The sequence below is a fragment of the Hippocampus guttulatus genome, chromosome 2 (genome assembly GCF_054856545.1).
Source record: "Hippocampus guttulatus isolate MCC_2025c chromosome 2, RoL_Hgut_1.0, whole genome shotgun sequence".
Classification (NCBI taxonomy): Eukaryota; Metazoa; Chordata; class Actinopteri; order Syngnathiformes; family Syngnathidae; genus Hippocampus; species Hippocampus guttulatus.
In genome coordinates this window covers 33,680,968-33,695,195 of record NC_141262.1, presented here as the reverse complement: position 1 = coordinate 33,695,195, position 14,228 = coordinate 33,680,968, and the positions used below count along the sequence as shown (strand labels likewise).

The 14,228-nt window shown below is 42.2% G+C and overlaps 4 protein-coding genes across 4 annotated transcripts; 3 read left to right on the top strand and 1 right to left on the bottom strand.

Moving 5' to 3' along the window:
• The first annotated feature begins 767 nt into the window (after window positions 1-767).
• On the top strand, window positions 768-2,697 carry LOC147209798 (uncharacterized). The gene is made up of 5 exons (XM_086105810.1): window positions 768-963; window positions 1,684-1,743; window positions 2,048-2,167; window positions 2,281-2,383; window positions 2,463-2,697. Exons 1-5 carry the CDS (start codon window positions 961-963, stop codon window positions 2,522-2,524), a joined length of 348 nt encoding a protein of 115 aa, XP_085961936.1. The 5' UTR covers window positions 768-960; the 3' UTR covers window positions 2,525-2,697.
• Window positions 2,698-2,849: 152 nt separating this feature from the next.
• fgl1 (fibrinogen-like 1) lies at window positions 2,850-7,805 on the top strand. Its single transcript, XM_086105809.1, has 7 exons — window positions 2,850-3,076; window positions 3,258-3,417; window positions 3,484-3,652; window positions 4,522-4,619; window positions 6,228-6,316; window positions 6,457-6,644; window positions 6,847-7,805. Exons 1-7 carry the CDS (start codon window positions 3,005-3,007, stop codon window positions 7,043-7,045), a joined length of 975 nt encoding a protein of 324 aa, XP_085961935.1. The 5' UTR covers window positions 2,850-3,004; the 3' UTR covers window positions 7,046-7,805.
• Window positions 7,806-9,926: 2,121 nt separating this feature from the next.
• Window positions 9,927-11,661, top strand: LOC147209796 (N-acetyllactosaminide beta-1,3-N-acetylglucosaminyltransferase 2-like). The gene has a single exon (XM_086105804.1). It carries the CDS (start codon window positions 9,927-9,929, stop codon window positions 11,328-11,330), a length of 1,404 nt encoding a protein of 467 aa, XP_085961930.1. The 3' UTR covers window positions 11,331-11,661.
• A 327-nt stretch (window positions 11,662-11,988) lies between these two features.
• eif1ad (eukaryotic translation initiation factor 1A domain containing) lies at window positions 11,989-14,140 on the bottom strand. The gene is made up of 5 exons (XM_086105806.1): window positions 13,979-14,140; window positions 13,252-13,363; window positions 12,770-12,878; window positions 12,561-12,669; window positions 11,989-12,468 (listed from the first exon to the last, which is right to left on the bottom strand). Exons 2-5 carry the CDS (start codon window positions 13,336-13,338, stop codon window positions 12,267-12,269), a joined length of 507 nt encoding a protein of 168 aa, XP_085961932.1. The 5' UTR covers window positions 13,339-13,363; window positions 13,979-14,140; the 3' UTR covers window positions 11,989-12,266.
• Window positions 14,141-14,228: the final 88 nt, after the last annotated feature.

The window sequence follows — 14,228 nt, the reverse complement described above, 5'->3', positions numbered from 1 at the left end:
TCATTTTGATTTTTGATGATGCATCATTATTTTTATTCATAAGTATGATTTTCAAAATTGTGATATCTGTATCGCTGTCAAAACTAAATAATGACACTGCGGGGAAAACGGTAATGAAAACTTTTGCAATTGTATTTTTCAACCCTATTTGTGTCCTTTCGGTGTAGCACATGCAAAACCAACAGTTGAGTCTAAAGGGAATTTCCCATGTGGAATTTGGGAAAGGTTTTAAAAAAAGAAAAAATCATTAAAAAAAACCCCATCAATGTACTGTTGGTCATTATAATATCAGTACAGTAATGGCTTGATTTACTATTTAATCTGCTTAAGTTGCATATCAAATTTTCCACTTTAATATTACGGTAAGTCAAATTTTCCACTTAAATATTAAGTGAAATGTCATTAATACTGTTCAGCAATACCAAAAAATGTTGCTTGTTCATAACCAAACTCTTGTATCAAAAAAGAAAACAAAACAATCAAACAGAACGTAAAGGAACAAACTGTTGTTTCTTTTTATTTTGGCAGGGGAGGGGTAGGGGGGGGGTTAATAAAGTATAATTATTATCTATTGTAGCATTTGTGGCTTCGTGAGTGACTTGAGGAGCTAGACTTGGTTTGCCCTCTGATATTTATATATTTAGATTAAGTTTCACTTTTAATACTGACTCAGACATGTTTATTTAATCAAGTATCACCGGTATGTCAAGTTGAACCACTATTTTAAATATGTAAATGAAGCAACAGTGCCCAACCCATCGCTGAAAATGTCAAAGTTACGGCCCTGTAGCCTCACGATATTTCTTTCTGAGATTCAGGATATGGTCACTGCAAGCTCTGTAGCTGTGTCAGCCAGTGACTCTTCATGACCAAAGTCCATCTTAACATTTCTGGGAGGCTCCAGGAAGTGACTGTGACATTGTCCTCTCAAAAGGAACGTTGTGCGTGTGGGGGAGGGAAATGGTAAGTTCTTACTCTGTTGTTTTCTCTTGAATTCAGAGCCAGTTTCCCTCATTTCATCAACTTATCTTGATCGTCTAAGTGTTGCTGATGTTTTTAAACATTCCCATAAACCTCTAAGGTGCTAGTGTGATGAATGATTGTGATAATTGGAGAGAATTTTTTTTTTCCACATGCGCGTGTGTGCACTGTGCACTTTGAGTGCTTCTCTTTTCATGGTCTCAGTTTATGTGTGCCTAGTTGTTTATATACCCTGTAGTACTTCATTTATGAGACATAATTTATGCCCTAGCAGCCCTAATCAACAGCACTGGAATTTACCCAAACGATTGTTTTTGCAAGTGTATGGAAAGTAAGATTACATACTACGGGTAATTAATATTATCCAAAGTCTAAAGTCAAAGATCGGTTTCATGTAAACTTCTGTATAAATGATACGTAATTCATTGTTGGTTATGATGGTAAATAAAAAATAAACCATACCTATCCATTTTCATGGAGTATGAATTTAATTCATCCAAGTTAACAATATGAGTATTATTGTTGTTGTTGTTGTTGTTGTTGTTTTTAACTACAGCCATCAAGAAAGCATACAAACAATTGGTTACCATTCGAAATGCAGAACATTTCATCAAGCTCTCGTACTGGATGTCATTATTCAGCATTTTGCATGCAGTGAAGTATTCTGGCTGGTTGGTGCATGTGCTTGTTTCTGTTTCACAGATGGAGCTTGCGGTTGTGCTTATTGCAGCCAGTGTGGTACCAGTGTCTGCAGCAGAACAGGTAAAACTTGTTCACAAGTCGTTAAAAAAAAATAAAAATCCAATCTTGCTCCCAAGAAAAGCGAAGGAGTAAAGCAATCAATCGAGTGAGTGAGTGAGTGACTTTCTGCCACCAAATTGTCACTCCACCAGGCGTATCAGTGCATCTCTATATTTGCACTCATACGCACTGTCTGCGAAAAAAAGAGCCCCAAAAGTTAAATGAAACGCACCCCGAATTTTTTGGGCATTCCATTATTTGAAATACTTTTTGTGTGGTGTGGTGTGTTCATTTTTTTATTTTTTATTTTTAATGTTTCTCGCAGTCCAGCCTCATCGAAAGTCTCTTCTTGGCTACGCATCAGCGCCCCTGGCTCTGGGGTGTCTATGTTTTCACCGTTGGACTTCCCATTATTCTTTTCATCAGCTTCATGTGGCCTGACATGGTGCAATGAGCTTTTTTTTTTCTCCATACTCCTCTCTCTCTAAATGATCCTGTTCGAACATGATTCGATCCGGGTTGGGTAAGACGTCTAACTCCATGCCTGTTTGAATTTAGAGGTTTGGCCCCCCTGACCAACAATATTACTACAAGAAGTTTGACGACGAACAACCAGATGACCCGGAGAACCACAAAGAGAAACAACCAATGCACAGCAGTGGTAATTCTATTTCAAGTGTAGTGGTTCTTTCCGAAGCTGAATAATGCATGCAAAATGACCCACTCTTCTTTTGCCTAAGGCGAAGACAGACCATTGGCAAGAAGAAGAGACACTCATGGTTGCCAGAGAGACTGTCACTAAGAAATGAAGATTCAACAGATCCAAGAAGCCCTCCACTGGGCTTGAACGCCCCCCCTCCCGAAAATGTGACGAAAGAGGCCAAAGTGTCAGAAAACAGAAAGTGAACAGAAAGAAACTCTCTTTATTTCGCTCTCATCAAATGCAAAAGGAATGAAGAAATATGATCAAAACAACTGATTTTGTGTCTTCTTCTTAAACTCCATTCCGTTAAACAGCAACAACATGTCTGGAAACGGTTATGGAATTGATGAGTGAGCATCTGTTCTTAATATTTCCTGCATGCTTTGAAGGTTTTATCACTGCAGATAATCAGGCATTTTCGTCAGTGTCTTGGCCCTGCCTGGCTTTGTTATGTTCCCAGTGTTGGGGGGGAAAAAGTAGAAAAAAGAAAACAAAACCTTGAAAGCACCATTGAAGGCAGAGAAGAGCTATGCTCACTTTTTTTGGTCTGTGTTTCATTTCTGACAAACTCTGAAGAGGATGCAGGCCGCACAGCTCCACTTGCATGGCGTTCGTCTGACGTTCTTCATAATTTGCCTTCATTCACTTGGTGTAAGTCTCGCTATGTATGTATACTTACATATACAACCCTTTAATTTGTTTCACTCTGAGCAGCTTTCTCTGATGTGTTCTCATTGTCTTTTGTGAAATTGTCTGGTGAACGTAGTTGCCTTACATCAGTGACATAAGAATCGGTGACAATGATTCCGGCTGTTCTTGTACGCGTATGCAGGCATCAGACCAGTGTGATGAGGAACTGACGAGGCTGAGGGAACAAGAGAAGCTTCTGAAAAGTCAGCTCCAAAAACAAGACCTCCTCCTACGCAGACTACGATTATTTAACCAAGCCCACCATGAGGCAAATAGCAGAGTCAACCAAACGCAGCGTGAAGGTCAGATGCAAAGCGACACTCAAAAGGTTCGTCATCCATTTCATCCAAGTTGATGTTACGTTGCAGTGTTACCAGACTGCTCCCATCTCCACACTTCTGGCTCGAAAGCCAGTGGTTACTACAACATCCAACCGCATGGCTCCGTTGCGCCCGTCAGAGTCTACTGTGACATGACTGAAGGAGGTGGTTGGACTGTGATACAAAAAAGGATCAATGGAGCAGAAAATTTTAACAGGTGTGTCTAGCGGAGCCTCATTTGATGAAATGAATACAAATTCCTCTGCACGAATAATAAGGAATGTCTATCTATCTAGGTCGGGGGTCGGCAACACGCGGCTCTTGAGCCGCATGTGGCTCTTTAGCGCCCCCCCCCCCAGTGGCTCCCTCGAGCTTTTTTAAAAATGTTTGAAAATGGAAAAAGATGGGAGGGAAAGATATCTTTTTGTTTTAATGTGGTTTCTGTCAGAGGACAAACATGACAAAAACATTATTAACGTTCTCCGATGCAGTAAAAATGTGTCGAATAAATATTAAATGTCAACATTTCATCAACGAATATTTGCATCATAGCCTGTGACAAATGTTTCTATTAGCAGGGCGCTGTTGCAAAAATAAAAAAATAAATAAAAAATGAACCCCCCCCCCAGCTGCCTTTCATGTACAATTCACCGCGGGTACTTGCTATGAATGGGAATGTGGGCGGCCAAGAGAAGCATTTTTAAACGGTACACGTGAGCTACGATAGCACGCTGAGAAAGTGCGTCCCGTGCCTCGGTCCTCTTAGTGCTCATTACGGCATGCGCGCGTGTGCGGTAACGGGTCAATCGCGGGAGGTTGGCTGTTTCGAAAAGTAGATCTTCCATCAAAAAAGGTTGAGCACCCCTCCTCATGAATGTTTAATCATGAATGCTCATTGTGTATTTGTAGCCAACGTAGTCATGTTGATAGCAGGCTAATATAGCTCATATAGATACGGTACATACAGCATGCGTTGCCTTCATTATAAGGCTTTTTATTTTTTGCAGCTCCAGACATAATTGTTTTTTGTTTATTTTGGTCCAATATGGCCCTTTCAACGTTTCATGTTGCTGACCCCTGATGTAGGTCATGGGTGGAATACAAGGATGGTTTTGGAAACATGGTTGCAGACCTTGGGGAGTTTTGGCTTGGGAATGACATTCTGCATTCTATCACTGGACAAGGTGAGTTTACTTTGATGCCTGCAGTTTTTATCAAGGACTTTTTAGTACATTAGTTGGGATTGGTGTTTTTTTTTGTTGTGAGATTTGTTGTGAGAGCTACCAAAATAACTATGCCACTTTCTGGTGCCCCCTTATTTCTGTCAGAGCAATGTTGCTTTCCTGAAATGAATTGAGATTCCATTAACCCATTCTTGATTGCAAAAAAAAAAAAAAGCACTGTATGGAATAAAAACACATTATTATGTAAAGAAATACATTTTTTTTTAATGCAATTAATTATTCTACGTTGAGACACACGGTAGCATGTCGGCCTCACAGTGCAGAGGTCGTGGGTTCAAACCCAGCTCCGGCCTCCCTGTGTGGAGTTTGCCTGTTCTCCCCAGGCCTGCGTGGGTTTTCTCCGGGTACTCTGGTTTCCTCCCACATTCCATAAACATGCATTGCAGGTTAATGGAACATTCCAAATTGTCCCACGGTGTGATTGTGAGCACGGATGGTTGTTTGTTCATGTGTGCCTTGCGATTGGGTGGCAACCAGTTCAGGGTGAACCTCGCCTACTGCCCAAAGATCGCTGGGATAGGCTCCAGCACCCCCCGTGACCCTTGTGGGGATAAAGCGGATCAGAAAATGGATGGATGGATGGATATGTTGGGACAAGCCGGAGGTTTCATGTATTCAATGTGTCCGCTGTGCACACCAATTAAGATGTTTAATTCGTCACGTTGGTGATGCAATGCTGCCCCCATGAGTGTGTTGAGGAATTTAGCCTTACGATGAGTACTATTGGTACCAGTCTCTCACCTGAACATCTGTTAAAACTCTTAAAACAAAGGATGTAGTGTGAAGTTTAGATCTTCTTCTGGGTTCTTTTGCCTCCCCTACCTCGGGAGACTCCCTGGTGGAGGCCGTCACGATCCCTGAAGATAAGAGCTCCTTTATCTCAAGATTTATGCATGGCAGGAGAGTTATGGACTTTTCAGTCCTGCATTTCTCATGCCAAGATCGAATTGCAATAACCTTCCTTTGTTTCAGATTTTTACATAAGGGGCAGGGCTGCCCGCCTCTCTTTAACATATTATCCATATATAAACGCGAGTCTGTATGCTTCCTGATGAAATCTGAAACTCTCAAAAGCCCGAATCGATTCGTACTGTGTTGTGATAAACTGCAGCAAAGATGACGTGGTGTTGGGTCTTTATTCCACCTTAAAGAGAAATAAAATAATCTGTGTCCAAGGGGGGCCATAAGGAAATGCACACATCTCCACCACAAGTGAAATACAAACAATACTTTCCAGTTATCCAGCGTTTTGCTTCAGAATCTCGGCTGCTTAAGAACAGGTTGTCATGTGCCTCAGCACAACACAGTGGCGCTGCCAACTGTTGTCATGGTAACAAAAGCAGCACTTTGTATCTGCTTCCTCTGCTGTCTAGAGTATCGCAGACATTTTGAAAAAAAAATGCACATTTTGGGGGACTTATTTCTCATAGTATCGTGAAAGAGAACTTGCTATTTTCAAAGTGGTGAATAAATGAAAGGTTTCCACGTGACAGCGACAAAATACAACACCTGTATGCCTAACATTCTTTGTTCATCAATTTGTTCAAGGCAATTACACACTAAGGATTCATCTGGAAGACTTTGAGGGGAACCAACGCCATGCCGAGTACAAGAATTTCAAAGTTGCAGATGAAAAGGTATAAGTAGCACATGATTACCATCCTTTTCCTGTCTCTCGTTATGTCTCTGGGTTCAAATGTCTACCGTGTACTAACATCCTCTTGGCCATGTCGTGCATAAATTTAGTCAACCCATTTTTGTTTCTGGTCCTTTGCAGGATCACTACAGACTCACTTTTGGCGCCTACACTGGCACAGCAGGAGACGCTTTGTCTGGCAGTTACCAGGCCGGTGTGTCGGACTGGGCCAGTCACCAGGGCATCCGCTTCAGCACCTTTGACAAGGACAATGACAACTACCAAGGCAGTTGTGCACAGGAAGATAAAGGAGGATGGTGGTTCAACAAGTATGCACTTGCCCCATATAGTACTTTTATTTTGAAATGAGATCAATAGGGTCTTTCATTTTTTAACTATTTGAAGGGGATCGTTTTTGGACATTGTTGTTTTAAAGTACATGCAACTCGATGCTTTGGTTTATCGTCACATTTGAAATGACTGAACTTAAGATCCCCTTTTTTTCCTTTTTATTATTCTGTTTTTCCCAAGGTGCCACTCAGCACATCTGAATGGCAGGTACTATCCCGGTGGATACTATAGTGGACTGACAGACGATGGTGTGGTTTGGTACACATGGAGAGGATGGTGGTATTCCCTGAAAAGCAGCATCATGAAACTACGGCCTGACAACTTCAAAATTGACCCTTTGGATGACCCCAATGTTGTTCGCAGAGATCCTCCATCTTAAGTCGAAGGTGTCTTGAAATGCAGGCTGAACGCGGTGCCATGAAAAAACTTGCACAATATAAAGGGAAACAACGGCGATAAATAATTACTCTATTATTAAAATAGTTGTCAATGAATTTGATAATTGATTAATTGTTGATTAATCAATTAATTCTAACACCACTGCTCCACCATTTACAGTCAAGTAAGCTTGAAGGCTTATTACACAGGACACCGATGCTATTCATTAGCCTTTCGATGGCGTTTTCCATTATTTGTAAGCATTAAACTAAGGGGACTTCCCTAAGGCAAAGCTACGTGGTTGTTTTGGACATAGGATGAGGAATTCTCTTGGTGTGACGTTTATTTTGACAGTACAATATAATACAATACAATACATGCTGATTTATATAGCGCTTTCACAACAGCTGCATCTGTAACAAAGCGCTTAACAAAACAGTTAAACGTCAACTGCGAGTTGCATGTCACAGCATCAAGCCACTCTTTTCAAAAATTGATTCATTCTGAACTGCTGCTTTGTTTGAAGTGAGGAGTCCACTTACCGCACTCATATCTTTAAAAAAAAATTGTAGGCACCTCTGCATTTGCCTTTACAGTTCATATTTTTAACGGCGTAGCAATTTGCATAAGGTAGCAAATTAAAAATAATAATTTCTATTGCATTTATGTTGGTCATTCTCTTCAAACAAAGCTAACCAACAAGTCTGTTCTGTTCTGTACGCATGATGGCATGTTGAAGTAATAAAACATATGAACACTGACTTTTGTCTTAGACTGTTTTTCGATCCTCTCAAGTTCTCTTTGGTGGACATTATTTGTTGACAAATTGTGTGGAGTTGGGTACTTTCACTTTCCAAAAATACGTATGTGAGGATAAGTCAAGACATTGTACGTACAAAAGTGCAACTGTGAGTGTTAATGCTTGTTTGAGTCCTCTGATTGACTAATCCAGGAAGTATCCTGCCTCTTGCCCAAAGTCTGCTGCTCTTATGAGTATAACAGAAAATGGATGGATGACTACTTTGTCGGCCAGCTGTGTCCCTTGCGACTGGTTCTTACCTCAGCACCGCGTAAAGTGGAACAGGGAGGGAATTGAGTCTAATGACCGCCTGTTGCACTAAACCAGGGGTCGGCAACTCAAAATGTTGAAAGAGCCATATTGGACCAAAACAACGAAAACCAAATATGTCTGGCATCCCGCCCTGCTAATACAAACGTGCGTCGCAGGCTATGACGCAAATCTTCGTTGACAAAAATGTTGAAATGTAATATTTCATTCATTCATCTTCCGAACCGCTTTATCCTCGCAAGAGTTGCGGGGGGCGCTGGAGCCTATCCCAGCTGACTTCGGGCAGTAGGCGGGGGACACCCTGATTCGGTTGCCAGCCAATGGCAGGGCACACAGAGACGAACAACCACGCACGCCCCCACTCACACCTAGGGACAATTTAGAGTGTTCAATCAGCCTGCCATGCATGTTTTTGGAATGTGGGAGGAAACCGGAGTACCCGGAGAAAACCCACGCAGGCCCGGGGAGAACATGCAAACTCCACACAGGGAGGCCGGAGTTGGAATTGAACCCGGTACCTCTGCACTGTGAAGTCGACTGGACTAGCGGGCCGCCGAAATGTAATATTTATTCGACACATTTTTACAGCATTGGAAAATGTTCAGAATGTTTGTCCTCCGACAGAATTCATATTCAAACAAAAAAATATATTTTCACTGCCCCATCTTTTTCCATTTTCAAACATTTTAAAAAAGCTCCAGGGAGCCACTAGGGGGTGCTAAAGAGCCGCATGCGGCTCCGGAGCCGCGGGTTGCCAACACCTGGACTAAACTGTTCTTGAGCCTGTTGGTTCTAGCACAGAGATGTCGCAGTCTCCTCCCTGACGGCAGCAGGTCGAAGAGGCCATGACATGGGTGGCTGGGGTCATCTGCAATCCGGATGGCTTTGCGGGTCAGACGAGAGTTGATAGAGGGAGAACATGATACTTATTCAGGGGATCTTCTCTGCTGCAATTCAAAAGTACCATAAAAGCACTCTCCTGAAACTCTCCAAGAACATCGCAATTCCTGTCAAACCTGACGGTGGCTTGAGGGAGATTTAACCAATAATACACATAGATCAGGAGACTTTTGTCGAAAGATTTGCACACTTCAACAGCTGCTAGACTGGTTCTGCGGGGAAGGAGGTAGAATGTTTCAAATGTTTGCTGTAAAATATTGCAATGGAGAAACCGGTCTTTAAAGAGAAGAATTGTTTTTGTTTTTAATATCAAATCAATCAAGTGGATGTGCCCTGCACATGGCAGTGGCACTTCCTTTTTACCAAGTTTCTCGCTTGTGCAAATCATTCTGCTGGCACCTTCATTTGAATCTGATGAGGCAACAGGTCTTTCCCCTCTGAGTGGGCGGACACATTTTGCAGCCTCTATATTTCCCTCTCCAGAGAAACTTTGGTTTCAGTTGATCTCTCCCCTAAAACTGGAAGGATGTCATCTGACCTCATTACTGAAATATAATTACAATTGGAGTCATCACTATAGCACGGCAAACTAATTGGCTGTGCTTATCAGATGTGTTTCAGTCAAGGAAGAAGTCTTGGGGCCCAAAAAAAAAAAGGTGAGCAGAACAAACTGAATTTTGAATTTACCTATGATCTCAAATGATCTGTTAAATCGGTTTTTTTTTCTTTTTTTCTAAAATGCCAAAGTTAGTACCTGCCTGACTACAATAACCTTATCTTAATGCTAGAAAAAAAATATATAGATAAGGTTACGTAACATTTCTGACAGGAGTCAAAATAACACAGCCAACTCATCTCGATTGCAGACGATACATCGTCCAAACGAAGATATTGTGTGCGCATTTGCAGTTGAATGGCGCGGTGCCACCGTGGCCGGCGTAGGGCCTTGATCTGCGTGTGCGGCCCGTGCATCTGCCTCGTCCTGCTGTTCCTTTCCCTCGGCATCATGGTGTGTTCAAACATGAATAATGCGGCATCGCAGGCAACCTCACATTCAATGCATTCTCCACAAAGTGACCACTTTGTGGCCTATCGGAGATTTAAAGATATGGACTTTACCTCAATTTCGAAAACTTTCTGGAAGCTCCACGAAGAGGCTTTGTGGAACCAACTCCAGTTGGCCATTGACCGTCACCTCAACCCCATCCTGAATCCGCAAAATGCCCATCGGAGGTTCAAGAGTAGGGCCTTTTATGATTCCCTACTGAGGCTAAGCTTCTCGCAGGTTACCGACTTGGATCCCACGAGGAGAAAACTTGAGCAGCTACCACAGCAGATGCGAGACTTTGTGAGCCACATGAAACGGAGAAACTACCCGGTCCTGATCCAGTCTCCAAATGCAACCTGTGGAGCAGGAGCGGTCAATGAGAAGGAACCGCCGCTGCTCCTCCTCTCCGTTAAGTCGACCCAGATGAACTTTCAGAACCGTCAGGCCATCCGGCAGACCTGGGGCCGGGTGGGCTGGGTGGCCACACACAGAAGGAACGGCGGTCGAAGACAGGAAGTCGGGGGATATATCCGCCGGGTGTTCCTAATAGGCAAAGAGTACACGCGAGATTCTGCATGGAATGTATCGCAATTGTTGCAGATGGAGGATCAACAATATGGCGATATTCTGCAGTGGGACTTTGACGACACTTTTTTCAACCTCACCTTGAAGGACGTTCTCTTCTGGAAGTGGTTCGCCCACCACTGCGGCCAGACTCGCTTTGTATTCAAGGGAGATGACGACGTTTTCGTCAACACGCCAAACTTGATCAACTACCTCCACGAGCAGCTAGAGAAGCCACACGCAGATCGCACCATGAATGAATTCATGGTCGGCGATGTCATCGCCGCAGCTTTTCCCAATCGAGTTCACCAGTCTAAGTACTTTGTGCCAGACAGCTTTTACGAGGGACTTTATCCCACCTACGCAGGCGGTGGAGGAGTGGTGTATTCAGGCCAGCTTGCTAAACGTCTTCATAAAATCTCTGGAAGAGTCCACCTCTTCCCTATCGATGATGTTTTCGTTGGGATGTGCGTGACTCGGCTTAACGCGCGTCCCATCCACCACCCGGGCTTCCTCACGTTTGACTTTCGTGGCGATGAAGAGAAGGAGCTATGTGCATACCACACAATCCTATTGGTTCATAAACGAAATCCGACGCAGCTAATTGAACTGTGGGATGAATTGTCGAAGACACGCAGCCGGTGTTTGTATGGTCCACTGAGGATTTCCGACAAGAAAAAGTCAACTTCTTCTCTTCTTGGGTAGCGTTCAGGTGTGAGGTGTTCGTCAAAGAGAAAATGAGGTCAATCTAAAGACGTAAAAAGCATGCTTTTGATATCCTTGAGACGCAGCTCAAGGTCAATGTACTGGTACGCTCTTTGTCTCACGAGGATGTCATTTCAACCCACTAGTAGAATAACTGTGTCTCACGAATAATAATCTTTTCCACATCTGTATGACATTTCTGCACACTGTTGGCATTCTAACAAGACAATTACATGTTAACAGTGAGGAAAATCTATGTCCAGCAGGCTACCAGTGCAGCACAGTCATTTATTCGTCATCTTAAAGTGCTTGCATATATGCTGTGCCACTATGAAATGAAGTCATAGATTTACAAGAAGTTGTGTTAAATTGATGATGAATGCGTTAATTCTTAATAATAAATGAGTACTACTGAGAAAACAAAACAAAACAAAAAAACTTTGGTGAAATCTGTCAGAATGGAATTACCCCTTAATTGGAACTAGTTTTTGTAGGATGTATTTTTCCGCACATCTTGCCATCTGTGTCATTAGTCCTTTGCAATGGGCATCAGATCACATATGCAAACAATGGTTTGGATATTCATCTACAAACTAGATTTTGTGAGACGGAATTAAATCAACATTAGCACTAGACGGTAATAATGTTGATACCAAAACTGGGTCAAAATATAAAGTTTATAAGCATGAAAAAAACCCAGAAAATACAATCAGATGATTTGTCATTGTCGTCAGTTAGACGTAAAAAAAAAAAAAAGGTTTCATGAGATTCAAATGTGGGCGCTCCTGCACCGCCAATTACATGCAAGAATGAGTTCAGCCGTTAAAGCATCCAGCAGCTGTGATGTGAAGCTTGTAAGGAAAGAAGGAACCGAAGGATCACAGAAAAAAAAAAAGCTGGAGAATTTTCCCAACACCAGTCTCAGTCCTTCTGCTCTCACTTTGTGTCCTCTTCACTCTGAGCATCACTGTCCTCATCATCTTCACTCTCACTGTACTGGTAAGTACAGCGGTTGGTGTTCACAAACAAATCATCCTCGTTGTCGCTCGCGCTGGCCTCCTCCTGGTCTTTCTCCTCGGTGTTGTTTTCCTCCTCTTTCTGTTGGCCGGGTTTGTTTTCAATCACAAAGCCTTCGGGCCTGCACGGAGACAATTGGGACAATTTCACTAAGCCACGCTGAGGCGAAAAGAAACACCAGTGAGGGTGTGTTGAGGTTGACTTGCCACACACCAGAGGTGATGTTCTTGCAGGTACACGATATGATCTTTGTAAAGAATTGAGCTGATTTCTGCTTTAACCTTCTCTCCCTCCTCAATAGGATCCACGATCACATAGTCACCTTGATGTGAAGAAACATACAAATGACAACTCTTTCTTTTTACCACTTGGAATGTGTCACATGTTGCGGGGGACCACTAACTGCCTGTCGTCAAACTCACCTCTCTTGATCCAAATGTTCTTGCGGAACTTTGTGGGCATGCTCACCAGGAACGTCTCGCCCTGAGCTGTGACAGTTTCATGGAGGTTGTTACCGCGGCTACCAGTCACCTGCAAGAGACAGAGAGGGGTGGGGGGCATTTGAGGCAGAAAATGACTTCCTGTCTATTATGTTAACATTGATGCATGGGCCAATATCAGAATCTGACAGTATGACAAGTCATGATAAATAAAAATATTGTGGGTTCTCAGTTTATTGCAATTACAGCTCTAAAATTATTTATATTTATGATTAAAAGTTTGAAATGTTTGAACATGTGTTGTCGGTACATTAGCCAATGTAAAAACGAATGAAAATGGAATTCAACTGTAAAAGTATTTATTTCTCAGAAAACTTGTCGCTGCACCACTACTTTGTAAAGTAAGAGCAGTCAGAGCAGAAATGAAGTTTTGTTAACTTAGCCATTGAACACATCTTGCAAACCTTCACAATCTGCTGGTTTTCCCCTGGCACAACGAAGTCTCCAAGAACCTCCTTGACGACGTGCTTGCGTTTTGTGGCCTGTGACATGATCAGTGTTCACTTTCCGAGCCAGCTGAGGGAAAGAAAAACAAAACAAACAAGAAACGCTAAACACTTCATTGTGTAGGTATGTAAAAAAAAATGAAGAAGCGACGGGAATTTTCCTTCTAAATGTGAGGTCTTTTTTTTTAATCGGGTTTCATTGATCGTTGTAAAAAAGAAATAAACACATAAATACATGAGCGCTCACTTTAAATTACCTTCTTATATTTCCAAGGCATCAATTTCCAGCCACAACAATCACCTGAGCGGATGTAAAGCTATTGAAAGTCAAGCCTGGAGATTCTTTAATATTTGAATGGGAATTGTGGGATTCTATCAACCACGAAAGGAAACTGACCGGGCACATTCATTAGTTAAATACGCACAACAACAACAACACAGACAGCAATTACACATTTTAATAGTTAAATCAATCTCGGAATTGCTGTAAACGTCAAAGTATGCCTCATAAATAAGTAAACATCTCAAGATGTATGAATTATAAGATCACTGAAAAGAATGGTCTGGATAACATAAATTAAATTGCCAGTAATCATTATGGTGTCAAATTAAGATTGTTACAGAAAATATGATATTAGTCATCTCAATGAGTTTGGCCGAGTTGGCGATAAAGTTGCAAAAGTACCTTGATATAATGAGTGTTTTTTCAGTAGCGAATGTCTTCACGAATCTTGACAGGGTACAAATGTAACTTTAAAAAAATCTAAACTGTTGTACTGACAGTTAAATGGAACCACATGCGTTTCTTTCACTGGTCCGCTTCACTTCCGGGACAAAACACGAGACCTTCTTCTTCTTCCTCCTTCTCTTCTTCTTCTTCGTCGTCGTGTCGTCATCGTGGTGGTAGTCTTCTTCGTTTTATGATGGTTTGCGAT